Source organism: Lipotes vexillifer, unplaced genomic scaffold (genome assembly GCF_000442215.2).
Source record: "Lipotes vexillifer unplaced genomic scaffold, Lipotes_vexillifer_v1.1 scaffold717, whole genome shotgun sequence".
NCBI classification, from domain to species: domain Eukaryota; kingdom Metazoa; phylum Chordata; class Mammalia; order Artiodactyla; family Lipotidae; genus Lipotes; species Lipotes vexillifer.
Window position 1 is genome coordinate 2,178,767 of NW_006798707.1, and position 22,289 is coordinate 2,201,055.

General features: G+C 42.8%; 1 protein-coding gene and 1 pseudogene across 3 annotated transcripts in view; one reads left to right on the top strand and one right to left on the bottom strand.

Moving 5' to 3' along the window:
• The window catches only part of BABAM2 (BRISC and BRCA1 A complex member 2), a 441,510-nt gene that overhangs the window by 398,923 nt on the left and 20,298 nt on the right, over positions 1–22,289 (top strand). For 2 of the 3 annotated variants that reach the window (XM_007470863.1, XM_007470864.1), the window contains exon 11: positions 966–1,119. In XM_007470863.1, the coding sequence (XP_007470925.1) occupies positions 966–1,119 (154 nt within the window). Of the gene's footprint in view, positions 1–965; positions 1,120–15,950; positions 16,023–22,289 lie in introns of all 3 variants that reach the window. The other variant, XM_007470862.1, reaches the window with a different exon arrangement.
• Positions 6,161–7,511, bottom strand: LOC103078824 (serine/arginine-rich splicing factor 5-like; annotated as a pseudogene).

Here is a 22,289-nt window from a genome sequence, read left to right on the forward strand (position 1 = left end):
GGGATCTTCATTGCTACGTGTAGGATCTTTAGTTGCAGCATGCAGGATCCCTGGTGGTCCAGTGGTTAAGACTCCACGCTCCCAATGCAGGGTGCCCGGGTTCGATCCCTGGTTGGGGAACTAGATTCCGCATGCATGCCACAACTGAAGATCCCGCATGCCGCAACTAAAGGAAGTCATTTTATTTTTAAAAATTGAGTTAAAGGATCCCAAAATGAACAAATAAAGCACATAATACTTGTTAACAGCAAATATTAGAATCAGTCTATACTACAGCAGTAGACAACTGTAGTCCCTGTTGCATTCCATTAAGGAGCTCCTACTGGTTTAGGAGATATATATGGTAACACATATGGAAAAATGTAAAACTGCTGAGTATCAAAATTCACTGCTTGACTGGAAGTAAGTGATAACGTTTTTCTTTTTTCTGGTGGCCCAGGTGCCGTATCCTATAAAAAAGAAAGATTATCACTTGCCGTCTTGATCCCCTTTCCAAATCCATTCTTTAAAGATGGTCTCCATCCCACCTCCTCCATCGAATTCTAGATGAGGAAGACAGTGCCTAACCTTTGAGGAGTTTCTGATATAATGGAGACTTAAAGCACATATACAAGTAACTCCTCTATGGAATAGTGAACAAGGTAAGTGCCACAGCAGGTCAGGTGGCTGGGGGTGGCCAGCTTCTGTAACCATTTCCTAGTCTTCCTTCAGCACCTGCACATCAGGCCTCATATTGGTTGAATTTCTATTTATGGGTGATTTGCCTCTCTACCTAGATTGTAAACTCCATGAAGACAGGGAAGGCACCTTGTATTTCTTGGTCTCTCTCTCCATACCTCTTACCTAAGCCTCAACCAGTACTTGTGGTTCAAATAGTCTTGTACCCAACATTCAGGTTTAGCCCAAAAAGTGTATTAAAAGGCATTTAAGCCCTAACTTTCTTTTCCTTTCTTCTGTCTTTGCAGTTGACCTGCCCCTGTTTTTTCCTCGAGACCAGCCGACTCTCACATTCCAGTCCGTCTATCACTTTACCAACAGTGGACAGCTTTATTCCCAGGCCCAGAAAAATTATCCATACAGCCCCAGATGGGATGGAAATGAAATGGCCAAAAGAGCAAAGTAAGTGAATCAATTGTTATTTCTTGCAAATAGAAACATTTTGTTTATCTAGTCCAGGAGTTGGGCAAGCTACTGCCTGGAGGCTAAATCCTGCCCTGTGCCTGTTTTTGTAAATAAAATTTTATTGAAACAGCCACACCCATTTTTAAACTTATTTTCTATGGCTGCTTTCATGCAACCATAGCAGAATGAGTAGTTGAAACAGACCACATATGGCCTGGAAAGCGAAAAATACTTGCTATTTGGCCCTTTATAGAAAAAGTTAGCCAACTCCTCATCTAGCCTCCTCAGGTAGATTGCCTTTTTTTCTTTTTAAATGGGTTATATGATTTTTCTGAAATCTACCTTTCTATTTATTTTATTTCTTTTTTTAAGATTTATTTATGTTTGGCTGCGTTGGGTCTTAGTTGCAGCGCGCAGGCTCTTCGTTGTGGTGCGCGGGCTTCTCTAGAGTTGTGGCACGAGGGTTTTCTCTTCTCTAGTTGTGGCACGCAGGCTCCAGGGCATGTGGCCTCTGTAGCTGTGGCAAGCAGGTTCCAGAGCACTTGGGCTCTGTAGTTTGTGGCACTCAGGCTCTCTAGCTGAGAAGCGCGAGTTCAGTAGTTGTGGCACACAGGTTTAGCTGCCCCGCGGCATGTGGGATGTTAGCTCCCTGACCAGGGATCCAACCCGCGTCCCCTGCATTGTAAGGCGGATTCTTCACCAATGGACCACCAGGGAAGTCCCTCTACCTTTCTACTTAGATTAGAGAATAAGTACTAGGTAGAAATTGGAGTTAAGGAGTAACTGGTGTCGATGAAGAAAATATTGGCAGCTACTTTCTTTTTTTTTTAATGGAAAACTTCAGCTGACAGTAAACAAATAGAATTTTTGCCTAGTAGTCAACACATGGATCCAGTACCTAGTTTTTCATATGGAACTATAATGTCTTTGAAGGAACAGAGTGAATTATATATCCCATTGCATCTCTGCAGCCATTACCCAAAGAAGGGCCTATGTCTTCTTTGATTGAATAAATGGCTACACAAATAGCTTAGGACTGTTAAAATACTTATGGAAATAAGTTGGGAATTTGATAAAGGTTGAAGTCAGCTGGAGCTTGGAATTTAGAGATACAACTATTGCACATGAATCTCTCTGTAGAAAGCTTTCACCAGTCATATGGAATACGTAAGTGTAAATGCAGAGAGTTTTTTATAGGTAAGACTTTAGTATCTGGAACACCAGTCTTCACGAGCCATGGCCTTCCTAGATTGAAGCAACAGTGGATCAACACCATAGTTTGCAAAAGTAAATCATAAGAGTGGCAGGTGGTTATTACTTTATCACTCCGTACAGCCATGTGCTCACACCTGTGATCCCAGCTGAAGGATGATCAGATCCAAAGAATCACAGAAATGAAGAATATCAATTCAGCATCCTCCTTATTGCTCATCCAGTATTTACTGAGCATCTACCATGATCCAGGCAATGTGCCCCTTGCTGGGGATACAATGATAAATAAATTAGAAATTGTCCATGTCTTCATGGAATTTATAGCCCAACAGGAGAGACCAAAGCCTTTATCATATCAAACGTGTGACGGTTTTAAAGTACCTACTAGTAAAACCTGGCCTTTCAGACCTAGAATGCTCTTGATTAGTAGGACTTCTTGCTCTTTCCTTCCCCTCCCTGGGTCCTATTTCCATCCCCAGGTACCCACTGGCATCTATACTTTCTGTAGTACAAGGCCTTCACTCATAGCAGGGTTGGGGCTCTTGTAAATAATGACAGAGTAGCTTTCTCTAGAAATCCAGACCTCCCCAGATTCACATGTGGAATCCAGAGCTGTTGTTACCTGAACCTTTAGTGTGCCCGTCCTCCCTGCATTCCTTTTTGTCTGTGATGCCCAAGTCTGAAGTTCTATTTTAGGAAAATAACAAACATATGCAAATATAACTAATAACAATGAGTAAGACTGACTTATCTTGAAATAACCTTGAAAAGGGGGATTATGATGTAAGTTTTACATTTGAGGGATTGCAGTTGTTTAATTCTCCGGGATTTCCCTGTGTATACATAGGATCTGCCCTTAGAAGATGGGCTGTTATTTGTGGCATGTGCTGTGGAGTCTGAACCAGATGTGTTTTTGTGGTTTCCATGGCAAAGCTATCTCGGTGTGTGTGTGTGTGTCCGTGCGTCCATATACACACACACGCGCGCTTCTTAAGTAGACATTTTAGAATGTATGAATTGAGTCTTTAAGGAGTTGCAGACCACAAGCCTATGATTTCAGTATAGGAATATCATAAGTGAAGCCTGTTTATCTTAACAGATTGGTTCAGAGTTGCAAGAGACATTTGCTTTACTTTACCAGCCTAAAGAAAACATCCGAAGTAATGTTAAAAAAGTCTGCTTTCTACTGTAGTGAAGATGGATCCATTTTAAATGTAATAAAAGAGAAAGCCAGCAGCTCATGCTAGGAAGAAGAAATAGTTTAAAAGCTCCTTCTTAAATTGACCTGAGTAACTTCCCTGAGCTGTGTCAGAAGGCCAGGTAATGGATAAGCACAACCAGAGAACTGTCCTGCAGTAGAAGGTGGACAGACAGGACAGAAAGAGAGAAAGGTCAGCTGCAGCATTCCTTACACCCCCTGCTGAAAATATTGTATGTACACAGTGCGTAAAAGGCTATAATTCACTTGGAGAGCTCTGCCCAGGACATAAACACTCTCACGGTTTATGAACAGCGCTAGAGCCCCTTGAGTGGAGTCAGCTGTTTATTCCCTCCTGTAGAACAAAATTCTAAGCATGTGAATTCAGAAAGGACACTTTCTGGCCAGGGCTCTTCCTATGACATGTACTTCTTGCTCGTGGCTGTTCAGCAAATTCTGTCCTCACAAGTAAATTACCCTCTGCTGGGTGAGCACAGGCTTCAGGGTCATGTGTGCCCCAGTTCCTATCACAAGTTCTAATCTATAAGCTCTGTGGCCTCTGGCAGGGCTATTAACCTTCCTGAGCTTCATCGTGTAAAACAAGACTGTACACCTCCCTACTGATGGGCTTGAAATGAAGGGTCAGTCAGTGGGTGGACATGTGAAAGACCGTTGGGTTTAGCTTCTGCTGTGTCCCACGGTGCCTGTGCCCACTGCCCTCCTCCTGCTGTCTTTCTGCTCCGGCAGGTCTACCCTTCCTTCCACATTCTTCCTTATGGTTTTCCCATCCATGCTAACTTGCAGGCAGCTCTCTCCCGTCTTTCCAGTTTTGGTTGACTGTTGGTCATATACTGCTTTGAAATCTCTTTTGTATTGTTCTTTGATTTTTTCACGTCTTTGTATGTATCTCATTTCCTTAGTGGACCTGTGAGTCCTTTGAAGGCAAGGGTTTTGCATATATCTTTTAAAGATATTTATTGTCGTGTAATTTACATACACTTATAATTTACATACAATGAAGTGGACAGATTTAAGTGTATCTTTTTTTAAAACAATTATTTATTTATTTATTTATGGCTGCACTGGGTCTTAGTTGCAGCATGCGGGATCTTCATTGCGGCATGAGGGATCTTTGCTTTTTAGTTGCAGCAGGTGGGCTCACAGTTGCGGTATGCGGACTCTTAGTTGCAGCATGCATGTGGGATTTGGTTCCCCAACAAGGAATCGAACTCGGGCTCCTGCATTGGAAATGCAGAGTCTTACCCACTGGACCACCAGGGAAGTCCCTAAGTGTATCTTTTGATGGAGTTTTGACAAAGTTACCTTCTACCCCTTTCCAATTAGTCTCCTCACCCCCAAGACAACGCTGTCTGATTTCTATCACCATGTCTTAGTTTTTCCTCTTCTAGATACTTCTAATAAATGGAATAATACCGATTGTACTCTTTTGTGTCTTTTATATTCAACATAATTATTTTAGAGTTATCTGTTAGGGCATTCCTTTTTTTACTGCTGAGCAATATTTCATTATATGAATATACTATAACGTACTAATCCATTCATCTGCATATTATATTTAGGTTGTTTCCAATTTGGGGATTTTTATGAATAGAGCTGGTATGAACTTTTATATAAGCTTTGTAATAGACATATGTTTTCAATTCTGTGGGTAGATACCTGGGAGTATGTGTATGATTAACTTTATAAGAAACTGACAACCTTTTTCGAAGTCCTACCAGTTTATACTCCCACCGGCAATATGCTGGGTTCCGGTTGTTCCGTATCCTCTCCAACACTTGGTATTATCAGTCTTTTTAATTTTAGCTGTTCTATAGGGGATGAAGTGATATAGCATTGTGTTTTTAATTTTGATTTCCTGATGATTAATGATGAGCATATTTTCATGTGCTTATTGGTATGTTTTCTTTTGTGAAGGGTCTGTTCAAATTTTGCCTATTTTTAATCAGGTTGTTGGTCTATTTATTATTGAGTTTTAAAAGTTCTTTATATATTTGCCAGAAATATGTATTAGAGATATTTTCTCCTAGTCTACGGCTTGCCTTTTCATATTCTTTTTTTTTTCAGTTTTATAATCTTTTATTATCAAATAACAAACAGCTGCTTTAACGTCTTTGCCAGACAGCTGTTAAAGGGTGGGTGGACGGACACCCTTGACCCTAACAAGGAAAACTCAAATTAAGCCTTTATGTACAAGCAAATTTAGAGCTCTTTTAAGTGTCCAAAGCTATTAATTAGTTTAAGTGAGGCATTAAACTAATTCTGTATTAACATATTTGAATAACCAGGAAGTAAAACGTATGCATTTTTCTAGTACAAAAAAATTAAATTTGCTTTAGTTATAAAAAGCTCTGTCAATATACACAAACTGTATACTTCAGACATTCACAAAAATGTGAGCAGAAGGCTTATCAAAAACATTGAATACAATTAGTTTTCAACAACCCCTGGTGGTCCACATCTACAAAGATACCCAGCCCAACCCAACCCAACCCGCCTCCAAATCCCACCCCCACAGAAAAGCACATACTTACCAGAATTTTTAGCAAGTATGGTTTGGGGGAAAAAAATTTTTTTTTAAAAAGGCCCCCAAGGCAAGTTATTTACAGTTTAATTGCCACTGTCAACTGATCTGGACCTTGACCGGGACCGGGACCGGGCCCTGGACCTGGACCTCTGGCGATCCACAGATGCTGGAGACTTAGATCTACTTGAAGAACCACGTTTCTGGCTCTTCTCAGGCACAGGAGACCTACTAACAGAACGGGACTTGCTCCGGCTCCGGCTCCTGGACCGGCTGTAAGACTTGCGACTCCAGGAACGAGATCGGCTGGCTACGAGACCTCAACGAACTCCTGGTCCGGGAATAAGACCTGCTTCGTGACCTACTGTGCCTTTTGCTGCCTTCAATTAATTTGATTTTTCTCCCACTTATTTTTTTTCCAGAAAGCATTCTTTAAGTCACCATAAGAGGCAAACTCAACTACCCCTTCATTTAATTTAGGTCGATGTGCGTCCGCAAAGGTTACTTCCCCAGCTTGTCTCATGAAACCTTTGAGATCCTTTATTATTATTTCCCTAGGCTAGTCAAGCAGCAAACCATTAATCGGTCAGAGAAACCTTTATGACATATGCCCAACCGGCTCTTCACCACCCACTTGAAGGACACCACCCAATCGAGGGAAGCCTTTAATCGCACAGCCCTCCCTGTTAGCAGACTACTGGCGGATGCAGACATGTTCTACTCTTGTGTAGTTACCAAGGACCACTTTACTGCGATCAGGATTCCAACGACCACCTAATTTCGTATCTTTGAACTCTTTGACCAGGACCTCTTATACGGAAGCGTTACAGGAAGACGGCTCTCAACTTAGGGATCAGATCACGTTATCAACGCTCTGGGATCACTGCAACCTGGCACTTCAAGGAAGTGCACCAATTACGTCTAGACCGGCAAACACAGATCTAGAGGTGGCCAACTGATCACTGTAGGAGCTGACTGGCAAAGTCAACCAGGCCCAACCAAGAGTGACCAAGACAACGATTAGGATAACCCACAGGCACTCCTCGTCATAAGGCCAACGGCACAGATAGACTGGCAGCTGACTCTTGAAGATAAATCCTCAACTATAAGCCGATTTTCTGTTCTTACAGGTGGAGCATTTCATCTGTCATTTCAAGGTCTGCAACTACTAAAACGGTCTGAGTAGCGTCCTCTACGTCGTCCGCCTCGAGACTGAGCCCTAGCATGTTCAATTGTAACCCTTTCACTGCAGAGTTCTTTTCCATCAAGTTCATATACGGCATCATCTGCATTCCTGGGATCCTCAAATTCCACAAAACCGAAGCCTCTTTTCAGATCAATATCTCGTATTCATCCATACCCCTTGAAGAATCTTTCCACGTCTTTCTCCCGGGCCGCTGGATTTAGCCTCCCGATGAATACTCGACAGCCACTCATGTCCGGCTAGTTCTTCGAATAAACTGCGCTCATTGGACGCCGTCCTCCGCACAGAGAGCAGCCCTGACCACTGGCGATCTGAGCGGCCATGAAGAAGCCTCGATCCCAGAAGCCTTTCCCTCAAAGTGAGCCACTCACCTACCGGACAGGATCTTTGGCAGCTGAGACCCAGAGAGGTCTGTAGTCTGCGACGGAGCCGGCAGCCTCCCCGCAGACCAGGATTCAACTCGTCTACCTCTCTCCACAACTCTTCATATTCTTAACAGTATCTTTTGCTGAGCAGAAATTTTCTATTTTTAATTAAATCAATTTTATCAGTGCTTTAGTTTTTTTTTAATTTATTTATTTAATTTATTTATTTTTGGCTGCGTTGGGTCTTTGTTGCTGCACACGGGCTTTCTGTAGTTGTGGTGAGCGGGGGCTACTCTTCATTGTGGTGCGTGGGCTTCTCATTGCAGTGGCTTCTCTTGTTGCAGAGCATGGGCTCTAGGCGCCCAGGCTTCAGGAGTTGTGGCTCGCTGGCTCTGGAGAGCAGGCTCAGTAGTTGTGGTGCACGGGCTTAGTTGCTCCACTGCATGTGGGATCTTCCCGGACCAGGGCTTGAACCTGTGACCCCTGCATTGGCAGGAGGATTCTTAACCACTGCGCCACCAGGGAAACCCTATCAGTGTTTTATTTTTATGTTAATATTTTTGTATCCTCATAATTATTTAGCTTCCACAGGGTCATGAAGAGATTCTCCTATGTCTTTCTCTAGGAGGTTTGGTTTTGGTTTGACATTTAGGTCTATGACCCATCTCACATTAATTTGGGGGTATGGTATGAGGTAGAGGCTAAAGTTAATTTTTTTGTTTATATATCTCCAGGTTAATTTAAGCAACATTTGTTGAAAAAACCTTTCTTTCCCCGTTGAATTACCTTCATGCCTTTGTCAAAATAAATAGACCAGGGCTTCTCTGGTGGCACAATGGTTGAGAGTCCGCCTGCCAATGCAGGGGACACGGGTTCGTACCCCGGTCTGGGAAGATCCCACATGCCATGGAGGGGCTGGGCCTGTGAGCCATGGCTGCTGAGCCTGCGCATCCGGAGCCTGTGCTCCGCAACGGGAGAGGCCACAACAGTGAGAGGCCCGCGTACCGCAAACAAACAAATAAATAAATAGACCATATATGAGTGGGTCTATTTCTGGATATTCTATTTCATCTATCTATTTTTCAGTTTATATACCAATACCAATGGTTCTTAGAATCAGGAAACGTAAATTCTCCAACTTTATTCTTTTTAAAGATTGTTTTGACTGTCCTAGGTCCTTTTCTTTTCTGTATACGTTTTAGAATCAGTTTGCCACTTCCAACCCCAACCTGCAAAAGAAAAGCCTGCTGAGATTTTGATTGGGACGGCACTGAATCTGTAGGTCAACAAGGGAAGAATCGACATTTTAATAATACCGAATTCTTCCTATCAGTAAACATGGTTTTATTTAAATCTTCTGTAATTTACCTCAGAAATGTCTTAAGATTTCAGTGTAGAAGTCTTGGATATTTTTTAATGTTTTTGCTTTTATTGTGACTGATAGCTTTTCAGATTTTATTTTCCAGTTGTTGCTAGTATATAGAAATAGAAATGATTTCTCTATATTGACCTTGTGTACTGTGACATTTCTAAATTTACAATCCTACTAAGTTCTAGTAGCTTTTTTATAGATTTCTTAGAATTTTTTACATAAATAGTCATATCATCTGTTAACAGCTTTACTTCTTTCTTTCTAGTGTTTAAATCTTTACATTTTTTAGTTTCTTTCGTTTTGTTTTTTTTTTAACCTACTTGCACTGACTGGGACCTCTAGTCCAGTGTTGTACACAAGTGCTGTGAGCAGACATCTGGCCTTATATTTCCACATTAAAATAGATGTTAGCTGTAGGTTTTACATAGATGTCTTTAGCAGATTGAAGAAATTCCCTTATATTCCTACTTTGCTAAGAGTTTTTATCATGAGTGAGTGTTGAATTCCGTAGAATGCTTTTTCTGCCTCTATTGACATGATCCTGTGGCTTTTCTTTTTCTATTAGAGTGGTGAATTACGTTAATTAGGTTTTGACTGTTAGACCAACCTTGCATTCCAGGGATAAATAAACCCTTCTGAGTCATGATATTTTATCCTTTTTTATATTATTAGATTTGATTTGCTAAAATTATGTTAAAAGTTTTACATCTGTGTTCATGGATGATAGTAGTCTGAAATTTCCTTTCTTGTGTTGTCCTTGTTAGACTTTGATAATAGCACTACACTGGCTTTATAAAATGAATTGGCAAGTTTTCCTTCCTTATCTGTTTTCTGAAAGAGTTTATGTAGGTTTGGCATTATTTTTTTCTAAATGTTTAGTAGAGTTTATTTGTGGGGAAAAAAATTCAATGTCTATACTAAATATAGGGATATTCAGATTTTTAAAAATTTCTTCCTGTGTTAGTTGTAGCAAGTTGTGGGTTTTTTTAAAGAAATTTATCCATCATATTTAAGTCGTTGAATGGATTGGCATAGAATTGTTTATAATATTGTCTTATTTTCCTTTTAATATCTACGGGGGCTATAGTGATATAACTTCTTCTATTCCTTACAGTGAAAATTTGTATCTTTTTCCTCTCCCTTTTTTTTTTAAAACAGTCTACCTAGGGGTTTATCAATTTTTCTAATCTTCTCAAAGAAACAAGCTTTTACTTTGTTGATTTTATCCATGGTTTGTTTTCCATTTTATTAATCTATGCTTTTATCTTTATTATTTCCTTCAATTTATTTTCAGTTTAATTTCCTCTTCTTTTTCAATTTTTTCAAAATAGAAGCTTAGATCATTGATTTTAATCCTTTCTCTTTTTTTTTTGTGGTACGCGCATCTCTCACTGTTGTGGCCTCTCTCGTTGCGGAGCACAGGCTCCGGACGCGCAGGCTCAGCGGCCATGGCTCACGGCCCAGCTGCTCCACGGCATGTGGGATCTTCCCAGACCGGGGCACGAACCCGTGTCCCCTGCATTGGCAGGCGGACTCTCAACCACTGCACCACCAGGGAAGCCCCTTTTCTTCGTTTTTAATATAAGCCTTTAAAGATATAAATTTCTCTCTAAAGTTTGCTTTAGTTGTATCCCACAAAATTTGATATGTTTTTTGGTTTGTTTTTTGTTTTTATACAGCAGGTTCTTATTAGCCATCCATTTTATACCCATCAGTGTATACATGTCAATCCCAATCTCCCAATTCATCCCACCACCACCACCACCCCCCGCCGCTTTCCCCCCTTGGTGTCCATACGTTTGTTCTCTACATCTGTGTCTCTATTTCTGCCCTGCAAACCAGTTCATCTGTACCATTTTTCTAGGTTCCACATATATGCGTTAATATACGATATTTGTTTTTCTCTTTCTGACTTACTTCACTCTGTATGACAGTCTCTAGATCCATCCACGTCTCAGCAAATGACCCAATTTCATTTCTTTTTATGGCTGAGTAATATTCCATTGTATATATGTACCACATCTTCTTTATCCATTCATCCGTCGATGGGCATTTAGGTTTCTTCCATGACCTGGCTATTGTAAATAATGCTGCAGTGAACATTGGGGTGCATGTGTCTTTCTGAATTATGGTTTTCTCTGGGTATATGCCCAATAGTGGGATTGCTGGATCATATGGTAATTCTATTTTTAGATTTTTAAGGAACCTCCATACTGTTCTCCAGATTAGCTGTATTAATTTACATTCCCACCAACAGTGCAAGAGGGTTCCCTTTTCTCCACACCCTCTCCAGCATTTGTTGTTTGTAGATTTTCTGATGATGCCCATTCTAACTGGTGTGAGGTGATACCTCATTGTAGTTTTGATTTGCATTTCTCTAATAATTAGTGATGTTGAGCAGCTTTTCATGTGCTTCTTGGCCATCTGTATGTCTTTTCCATTATCATTTTGTTAGAAAAAAATTTTAATTTCCTTTGTGATTCCTTTGTGAGTTATTTATAATTGTGCTGCTTGAATTTCAAGTGTTTGGGGATTTTTCTAGATGTTTTATTGTTACTGATGTTTAATTTCTGTTTTGGTCAGAGATTATAATCTGTATGATTTTAATCCTTTGAAATTCGTTGAGACTTGTTTTATGGCCCAACATATAGTCCATCTTGATATAGTTCATGTGAACTTGAAAAGAATGTGTGTCCTGCAGTTCTGGGATATAGTGTTCTATATACATATTAAGTCAAATTACTTGTTAGTGTTACTCAAGTCTTCTATATCCTTACTATTATTTTTTGTGTTTATTATTATAACAGTTACTGAAAGGAGGTGGTAAAATTTCCACCTATGATTTTGTATTTGTCTATTTCTCCTTTTAGTTCTGTCATTTTTTGCTTTTTGCATTTTGAAGTTTTGTTATTTAAGTACATACATATTTGGACTTGTTATGTCTTCTTGATAAATCGGCCATTCTATCATTATGAAATGATTCTCGCTATTTCTGATAATACTGCTTCACTTAAATTCTGCTTTGTCTGATATTAATATAGTTACACCAGCTTTCTTTTTCTTTTTTAATGTTTAATTTTTATTTTTTAACATCTTTATTGGAGTATAATTGCTTTACAATGGTGTGTTAGTTTCTGCTTTACAACAAAGTGAATCAGCTATACATATACATATATCCCCATAGCTCCTTCCTCTTGCGTCTCCCGCCCACCCTCCCTATCCCACAGATCGGTCACAAAGCACCGATCTGATCTCCCTGTGCTATGCGGCTGCTTCCCACTAGCTATCTATTTTGGTAGTATATATAAGTCCATGCCACTCTGTCACTTCATCCCATCTTACCCGTCCCCCTCCCCGTGTCCTCAAGTCCATTCTCTACATCTGCGTCTTCATTTCATCCTTTTGCTTTCATCCTATGTCTGCCTTTATATGTCAAGGAAACCTTTTGTAACTTGGTTTTTAAAATCTAGTCTGATAATCTCTGCCTTTTAATTGGAGAATTTCATTCATTTATATTTCATATAATTAATGAGCTGGTTGGGTATAAGTCTGTCTTCTTACTATTTGTTGTTTAATTTCCCCTGTTCTTTCTCCCTTTGTTCTTCCCTTCCAAATCTTCCATTTGATTTATTTGAGTATTTTTTAGTATACCATTCTCTCTTCTATTGGTCTTTTAGTTATAGCTCTGTGTATCATATTTTAGTTATTAACACACTAAAATATATTCTTAATTTATCTCAGTCTACCATGAATTAATATTACAACAGTTCAAGTATAATGTAGAAACCTAAAACAATGTAATTCTCTTGTGCTATTATGTTCAGATGTTTCACTTCTTCATATATTATGAATCCCACAATACATTGTTATTACTTTGGCTTTTAATAGTCAGTTGATGTCTAAAGAATTTTAGAAAAGAAAGAAAAATTATGCTCCATTTTATTCTGGCTTTCTGCACGTCCACACCCAGGCAGATAAAGTTTCCCATTCTCTTTACCACTTGTCTGAGCCCCCCTCCTCAGAGGCCTGGCATTTGAGTAACATAAATACAGAGAGGAAATGCATGTGGAAGTTAAGAGCACTGACCCTAAAGTCAAGAGAGAGTTGGGTTTAAGCCTGTCTCTGCTATCACTAGCTGTGTGACTTTAGGCAAATTCATAGTCTGAATCTCTCTCCTTATCTATAAAATAGTGAAGCTAGTTTAGAATATCAAATGGGGTGTGTGATTTTCTATTGTTGATTCCGCAAATTTTATATCTTAAAACAGCACAAATTATTATCTCACACTCTCTGTGGATCCAACAGAACTTTCCTGGCTTCTCTGTTTAGGGTCCCAAAAGACTAAAATCAAAGTGTTGGCTGGGGCCGTTACCACATCGGAGGCCCAGGGCCTCTTCCAAGCTCATTCAGGTTGTTGGCAGAGTTCAGATCCTTGTGGTTGTAAGACTGAGGTCCCTGCTTCCTTGCTGGCTGTCAGGTGGAGGCCATTCCCTGCCACGTGGGCCCCTCCATCATCAAGCTTGCAGTAGTACATCAAACACTCATGTTTCCAACTTCTGACTTCTGTGTCACTGACATCTAGTCTCTGATTTAAAGGGTTCATTTGATTAGGTCAGGCCTACCAGTTAATCTCCCTTCCTTAAAGTCATCCATTGGTTCCATGTAACATAACCCACTTACAGGAATGAAATTCATCATTTTTCACAGTCCTGGGGATTATACAGGGAGTGTACACCAGGGGGTGAGGAATCTTAGGAGCTATCTTAGAATTCTGCCTACTACAGAGGGTAATGTAGGTGAATTGTCCAGCATAGGATCTGGCATGTCATAGGCATTCAGTAAATGTTAGAATTCAGCGTCATCATACCTGGAGGGAAAACAGAGATTTTTAATTAAAAGATGGCAGAGTCAGCATTGCTAGCTACGCATGCAACCGAGTAAACAGTCCCTCAAACCTCAGTGACTTGGCCAGAGATTCTTAAGTTCTAGGCTGCTCCATCCATGGCTGCTGTCCCCTATGGTTGTGTCTTCTTGGTGCCAGTATAGCCAGTTTGAAAGGTGGAAAAACTCCATCCTTCAACTGTATAATCTGCATAAAACGAACTATCACTTAAAAAAAAAAACTGAACCTGCTCGTTACCTACCTTGGTGTCTTATACATAGCTTTAGCTCTGTCTAAATGAATGAATCAGATAATTTTTTATAATCCTTTCTAGTTTGATAAATCTATGAATAGGTGAAGTGAGCTTTCCCTGAGTTTCATTGTATAAAGCATTAGGTTGATCCTAGAGGCCTGAGTACGTTCTCAGAGCAGCATTGAACCCTAAAACCACCTACTGCAGTGGCTTGTCACACATTAAATCCATTATATAAATGGAATACTTCGAAAAATAGCTTCTCGGTCAACACATGCAAGCAATTCATCATGAACCTTCTAAAACATTTTGTTGTTTCCCCTCTTCACTCCATGTCAGAAAGAGATGTTATTTTCTTATTTAGAAACTTATCGAGATACTCCCAAAGCAATCCCTAATTTCCCATATGTGGCTCTTCACCGTGCATACTTCTATTATTTGTCATTCTGCTGTCTTTGCAGAATAACTTGCTCTTTCACTAATTTTTAAAAATTGTACATTCTGGGCTATTTCAATTATTTTTCATCGTTCATACCTTAGTATTCCCAAAGACACTGTTTCCTTCAAACTTCTCATTAGCTGCTAAATGCTTCAATCCAGTCTTATGCATTAACCCTCTAAGTAAAACAGGTAAAAACAGATCTTCTCTCCTCAGAAGAAGGGGGTTAGATGTCCCCACCTGATGTGCCCCTCATCCCTTCCCTTACTATGGCCTCCGGGGCCCCTCTGGGATGCCATGGAGCACAGCGTGGAAATCCCAGTCCTAAGAGGGCACTTCACAGTACGGTTGCAGGAGCCCTGAGGCCTGAGAACTCTTTAGAGACCAGGGTAGGGCTGGTGGGGGGAAGGGTGATCTTGAAGCATAAGTGGTTATAATGTGAGCCTATTCACATCTCCTGGTAAGATTTAATTGTGGCATCAGGCCTCTCTCTGCAGTCCCTGTGCTTGGTAAGCTGGCCAGAGGGAACGCTGACTGAACCAGCTTTGGGGCCCAGGTATCCAGTCATCGCTCTGTGTTAGGGAAAACCCTGACGGGGACTTTGCAGCCCTCTCCCTCTCCCAGGACCACTAACCCCCCCGCCCATCCCTCCCCTTTATAGCTGTATTTTTGGAACTCCCATCTGGCACCCAGGGGTAGGGGTTGACCAGGAAGGTAAGGCTTGTGGCCACTGACTGCTCACCCTCACAGCCTTTCTGCGAGGGGAGCAGCTGCAGAACTGAGCCATTCTGGGCAGGAAGCGTCCTGGGAATGGAAGGGAGAGCCCCGAGCTAGGCAGAGCAACCAGGCTGGGGCTCCCAGAAAGCTCGGCCACAGGGGGCCCATCGGAGCTCAGACCTCAGTGGCAGAGCCTGCAAGCCCAGCTGCTGCTATGATTCATAGGTTTTCTTTCTTTTTTTCTTCTTTTTTTTTTTTTGCCTTGAGTTTCCTAGGAATAGTTCCCTTTAAAAACTCCCAACCTCATCTCAGCTGAACTCCCCTCAAGAGAGAAGAGGGAATTTTCCAGGCCCAGGCCGGCCTCGCTTGGGGGATGAGAGCACCCGTAGAAGACAGGAGAGGAACCAGTGATGGTGCCTCCCGAGGAACTGGGGAAGGCTAAGGGCGCCGAACCTCCTCTCCCCCACGCGCCCTGGGCTCCTGTGTTCACAAGCTGACCTATCCCTCCTAGGCTTTAAAGAGAGAGAAGTTGTGAGGAGAAAAATAAAGGAAATAAATACTATGAAATTCTTGGATCTTTGAACTCTCACAGAGAATCATTTTGAAAAGTATCTTCAAGGAATTTGGTTTGTTTTCTCTTTCAGAAGAGAGAGCAACAGAGGCGGGGAGGAATCCAGATCTGCCTGGCATCCAGGCATCCTCTCCAAATTGCGTAGGTCAGAGAGAACATGTTATTTATTAGAACCTGACATCTGTTGCTGTGAAATGATAAGCTCCATTAAAAAGCCCGGCCATCAATTACTGCTAATACAGCCCTCATCCTGGAGTGGGCTGCTCACCACACTTCCAGCCTGTGCAGACCAGGCTGTACCAGGCACAGAGCATTCGCAGCCCCGCGCAGCCTCCCCGCTCCTTCCACAGGACCTCTCGGGCCATCTCTTCCAGGCCCTCCAGCTGGGTTCCTGGCTTCCTTTGATTCCACTCTTTGGCCGCTCTGAGGGCTGTTTTCAGGACTGAACCCCCTGTCCATGCTGCTTTCTCAGTGGGAAACAGGGTGAGGCTTTACTCTCTGGTCTCAGTCATGCAAGCCGGAAGGAGCTGCACACAGAAGAGTAACTGGGAGATGAACGCATCTTAGTTGGGGGAATTCACTTAGTTGCGCTGTTGCGAGAGCTACTGATCAGCTCAGGCTTGGGTATCCCTCCCAGGATGGGAAAACGTTCATGATAACCAAGTATACCTACTTCCTTGTTTGTGAGTTACAACCCTACATTTTCTTGGAAAAATAGACAGATGTCCTATAAAGTCAGAAAGGAAGGAATAGGGGAGTTGGTTTTGGATTTTTATAGTACATGAAAGTAGAAACACACGCTTATTCATGGAATCGCATTTGCCTTTGAACAGTTGGAAGGAAAAACGTACAGTAAGTAAAGAAAATGCAAAGAATAACAGCCTGGGAGTTAGGAGACCTGGGTCTCATTTGGACACCATTATTAATTTCCTGTGTGAACTTGGAAAAGACACTTCACCTTTCGGGGCCTCAGCACCCTCATCTGAAAGTACTGGGCTAGTAGCTGATGATCACTAAGCTCTAACATATTTCTGGGATTTTAAGTGAAAATTGTGTTTAAGGTAGTTTAGCATACTTTTTTGTTCGTGTTGACAAAATTCCATCTCTGTTGCCAGAGGTCAGACACAAATTGAAAACATTGCTAAATGGAACTAAGTACACTCTGTACGTGATGTTTTTTTGTACAACCCGTATCTAATATTTATAGAACACTTCAGCTGTGGGACGTGCACACATATGCCCTGAACACACACACCCAGTAAAATACTTCTAGATGTAATACTTTTTCAGATGTCAAGTTAAAACAGCTTCTCGGGAATTAGGCTTGACTATTCAGATGTGCATGTTGGTTTCTGACAGGTGCCGCCGGGGCTGCTCAGGGCTTATGATGTGGAGTCCAGCCAAGGCAGGAGGGCCAAGCCGCATGGTTCTATCACTTCTCATTAAGGCATGCATTCTAGAAATAGGGGAAGCATCAAAGGACGACCATCTAATCTGTGCACATCATTAGCGACAAGCAGAGGCCCTGCTTCTGCGGAAATGGGATTCTGTCTTGTCTGTGGTCAGATCCTTCAGCACAGGGACCACCTGTGAAAATGGACCAGATTCATGACTTGTTAAAATCACAGCTTTATAGAGGTGAGCAAAAACGGGGAGCAGATATTGGGGTAGTAACCACTATGCCAGTGACCTCCAAAACCCACAGCCAATAGCAGAGCTAGGTTGGGTGACCAAGCAGGGATGCATTTAGGAGGGTAAGTGTGACAGTAGGGGCCAGTCTCAGGACGTGGAACTTGGAAGGAACCTTAGGCATCATCTAGTGCCACCAAAATTGAGTATGGTCAGCATTAACCATTGTGGTGGAAATTAAATGGAGTAAAACCCTCAGCACGGTGATTGGCATAGACTTGACACTCACTTCATCATCTTCATTTCCCAGAAGAACTTGTTCAAGGCCATACAGTACAAAGATGAGAACCCTTTTACCCGATCACTGGTCCAGGGCCGGCCCAAGCCTCCTCTGGCCTCTCCCCTTCCCTCTGCCTGTTTCCTGCTCCCTTGCTCACAGGGGAGCACAGTGGAGTCAAGGGCTGGAGGGCAGCATGCCTGCATCCACGGACCCACCACCCTCCCTTGGGGTGGCCGGATATCGAACCTTTTCCCTAGTGGCTCACCCAGCAGGCTGAGGGACGCTGTGGCCACGGGGAAAGCCCAAGGTATTCTTGAGCAGAAATAGCTCTCCTAAGAGTATGGAGACCTGACACTGAGTACGTTTAAGGGAAGGTGAACATTCCTGTGGCTGAACTTATTACTATAATCAGTGGGCAGAAGAAGAAAAAGGGTATGATAATGGAGCAGGCCAAAGGAAAGACCCTGCTTTACAGCTGCCTCCAAACCAGCAGGAAGGCTGCACATCAGGAAGAGGACAAAAAATTCCAGTGACTCCTATCTTCCCAGACAGAACTTCTGGCACTTAGTCATGCCTAATGGAAAATGGAAGCCAAGAAAGCAGAAGTGAGGCTGGAGTGATCTAGGGTAGTTCTTATCCAGAGTCACTTCTGAGGAGAAAAAGTGCCCTGGATGGTCAGGGCTGAGTTGCCAGGTAGACGTGCCATGGCCATGGGGAGAACGGGCTTTAGAGCAGCCGTGATTATAAGGATCAAGTGTAACAATGGCTTCTGCAGTGAAGTTACTGCTAGTAATTCATTCAGCAAACATTTAAGAGCTATATACACAATAGTTGACCCTCAACAATGCGAGGGTTAATCCACGTATAACGTACCGTCGACCCTCTGTATCCAGAGTTTCTCCACATCCGCGGATTCAACCAATCATGGACTGTGTAGTAATGTAGTATTTACAATCGAAAAACATCCGCGGTTAAGTGGACCCGTGCAGTTCAAACCCGTGTAGTTCAAGGGTCAACTGTATATACAGAGTATGTGCAAAGCACTGGGGACCACAACACACACACACACACACATACACACACACACACACACACACACACACACACACACACACACACACACACACACAGGGTTGCTGCCCTCCAGGTGCTAAAACTCATCCATCTGTTGTGAAGAGTCCCAACTACAAAGCCCACTGATTGATTTTTGGAACCGTCCGTCACTAGTTGAGATTCTGTTCCAATGATAGGGCATCCATGACATTAACTACTCAGTACACTGAGTACAAGTCAAAATTGCAAAGTGGGAAGCTCTGTAGCTCTTCCAAAAATCAAATTTAGAAGACCAAAATTTTCCATTATTGATCATTTGGGGGATCGGATAATCTTTAAATTGTCATTATTTCAGTTGCCCAGAAAAGTGAAATTTATGGGAATGTATATGTAAAGGCAGAGACTATGTTGTTTCTTTCTGAGAATAAGTGATGATGGATCAACCAGTCTCTCCTGATCATCTCATAGACAATAATAATAATAAATATGCATTGAGGGCTTTCACTGCACCAGCACAGCTGTAACTGCTTTATATATTTTAATTCCTGTGATTCTTGTAACAACCCTATGAGACAGGTACTGCCATTACACCTATTTTACAGATGATGAAGCTGAGGCCCCGCAAAGTGAAGTGACTTGTCCAAGGTCACAGTGTAACTTAGTGTAGGAACTGAGGATATACCTTGGGTTTCCCAACTTTTAGGCTGGCATTCTGCTCTTATAATGCCCTGCCACTCTTCCTCAGACTGATTGCCTGAGTTATCCCAAAATTGCCAGGCAACTGAGCTCAGCTGTCTGCCTGTAACTGCAGAGTCTCTGGGTTCTCTGCCTCGGTCAGCACTCAGGTTTGGCGAGCCCCAGTGTGGATTTGTAGTGGCAGTCATTTTGATTAGGTCCTGCCCAGATGACCAGCATTTTTCCCATTCTTTTATTCATTCATTCAGCAAATATTTATTGAATTCAAAGTAGGTATCAGGCACCATGTTAAGTGATGCGTGGGACACAGTCTGCCTTCACTGGACCAGAGGTGAGATGAAAATTCTACATAAATAACTTATCAGGCAGCAGCATGTGCAACATGCAGGGGAAATGCAGTCGGAGTCCCGAGGAGAGATGATGGTGTCTCTTTCCTGAGATTGAGGTGGCTGACTCTAGAGGGTGGGTAGGAACTGATGTGCAGAGATGGAGGGAGGACACTCCTGCCAGAGGGAACAGAGGCTCAGAGGCCGGGAACCATGGGGTTCCAGGTAGTCCAGTCTCCTTTGAAGAGGGCAGCAGTAGATGAGGTAGGAGAGAAGGAAAGAAAAGAGGCAGGTAACAGAGTTCTGCACGGTAGAAGGAATGATGCTCTGGGATCAGACCAGCCAGAATTCAAATCCTGGTTCTACCACTTTCTAGCAGTATTTTGTTACCTCTGTGGATGTTGGTTTTCTCATCTGTACATGAGGATAACAGTCCTCTCTCACAGTGGACTGTGAATGTTAAGTGGGAAAATGACTGTAAAATGTCTGGGTTATTGTTGATGTTCAATTAATGGTGACTTGTTATTAACTGCTGTGCTAAGACACTTGATCTTCTTTTCTGTAGGCAATAAGGTTTTTCTTAAATTAGCAGATGACATATTGATACAGTGACCTGCCTTGGCATCGATATATAAAGCATAGTAGAGCCTTCTTGCCTTGGAAATATTAAGGAAGGCAGTAAAAACTGAGATCTGTGGTCACACTTGTGCACCACTATAAAGGAATGCTTGTCTTGGGCCCTTTCACCTTTTCTTTGCCACCTCAATGCCCAAGAGACCGACCCTTATTCTCCAGAGTTAGGGTTTCCAGTTTTAGCAATTAAAAATACAAGTTGCCCCATTAAATTTGAATTCCATATAAACAACAAATAATTTTAGTATAAGTATATCCCATGCAAAATTTAGGACATACTTACACTGAAATGTTACTTGAAGTTTATTTGAAATTTAAATGGATATGGGCATCCTTTGTGGAGGGACAGCTCTGGAATCGGTCAGAACAATCTGTCCACCTTCCTGGGGAGGGGGACCCACCCATCTTCTAGTCTTGTCCCTCAGGTAATAAAGGCTCTGCTCAGCAGAGTTTGGCAGTGGCTTCAAATCACTTCCTGGGTAGAGACAGTAAATGCTGATGGGTCCTGCTGTGTGTGTTTGGGGTGGGAGCAGAGGTCAAGTGGGGCAGGATGTCTTGTACCAGCCTTCACATCTCCCCAGGCTTCTTCCTTCGGAACATTCTCACAGACAATTGGCAGAATGAAGATAGCCTTTGTGGTCTGATAACTTGTCTCACGGGATAAGTGCAAAGCCCTCTTTCACAGAGCTTCTCCCAGGAACATTGCTAAAAGTGGCGACTTCAGCCGTCCCTGCGGCGTGAGTGACTTGAGACGGCCAGAGCAGGCATGATGGTAACTGACCACATGCTCCCTGCTCTGGGGAGTCTGGGGACCGCAGTACTGGAGCGGGGAGGACCGTCCAGCTGCCTCACTATGCAAGTGAAAAAAAGAAGACCCAGAGAAGGGAAGTGCTTTGCCCAAGGTCACACAGCTATCCAGAATTTGGTCTGAACTTCAGCCTGGGTCTACTGCTTTGAGTTCTTCTGTAATAATTCAGGGGGTCTGAGAATTCCCAACACACTTGTTTGGTTGACTTGTGAACATTTTCTCTGGACTACTTGACAGCTGTCATCTCCAGATCTCCACTCGGCTCCATGTCCTTCAGTGCTGCCACTCTCAGCTTCATGCTTGCTGCCCCTAAGAGCAAGTTCACTACTGGTGTGGAGTTCATGGCATTTTCTAGACCAGCTTGATCTTAGCCCTCCTCCCCAGCAGTGCCTCCTTGCTGATCCCTTTGCCCCACCCTGACCAAGTGTTCCGCGGTTGAGATGGAAAAATCCATCTCAAAGCAGAGGGCTTTTAACCTCGCTTTCAGAGGAGTAATTTGTCCACGTAACAGGAGGTGAAAATTAAAACAAGGCAGGGCGTAGGTTGGAGCAGTACAGCACCCTTGAGTTTAAGAGTGCCTTTGACCTATTCCCCTCAGACTAGAATGATTATCTGGATGCCAGATAGTTCTTAGAGGAGCCCTTTACTCAGTGGTGTCACTGGCGAGGTGGCATTAGCCCTAAGACCACCTTTATATGCACTTTCAGAAAGCAAACCTGGCCGTGCGTGCAGAGCCGGCCCACGTGGAAGCCCGGAGCAGCCATCAGGGGGTCTTGCACTTTTTTTTGTGTGTGGTATGCGGGCCTCTCACCGCTGTGGCCTCTCCCGTTGCGGAGCACAGGCTCCGGAAGCGCAGGCTCAGCGGCCACGGCTCACGGGCCCAGCCGCTCCGCGGCATGTGGGATCCTCCCGGACCGGGTCACAAACCCGTGTTCCCTGCATTGGCAGGCGGACTCTCAACCACTGCGCCACCAGGGAAGCCCTCCA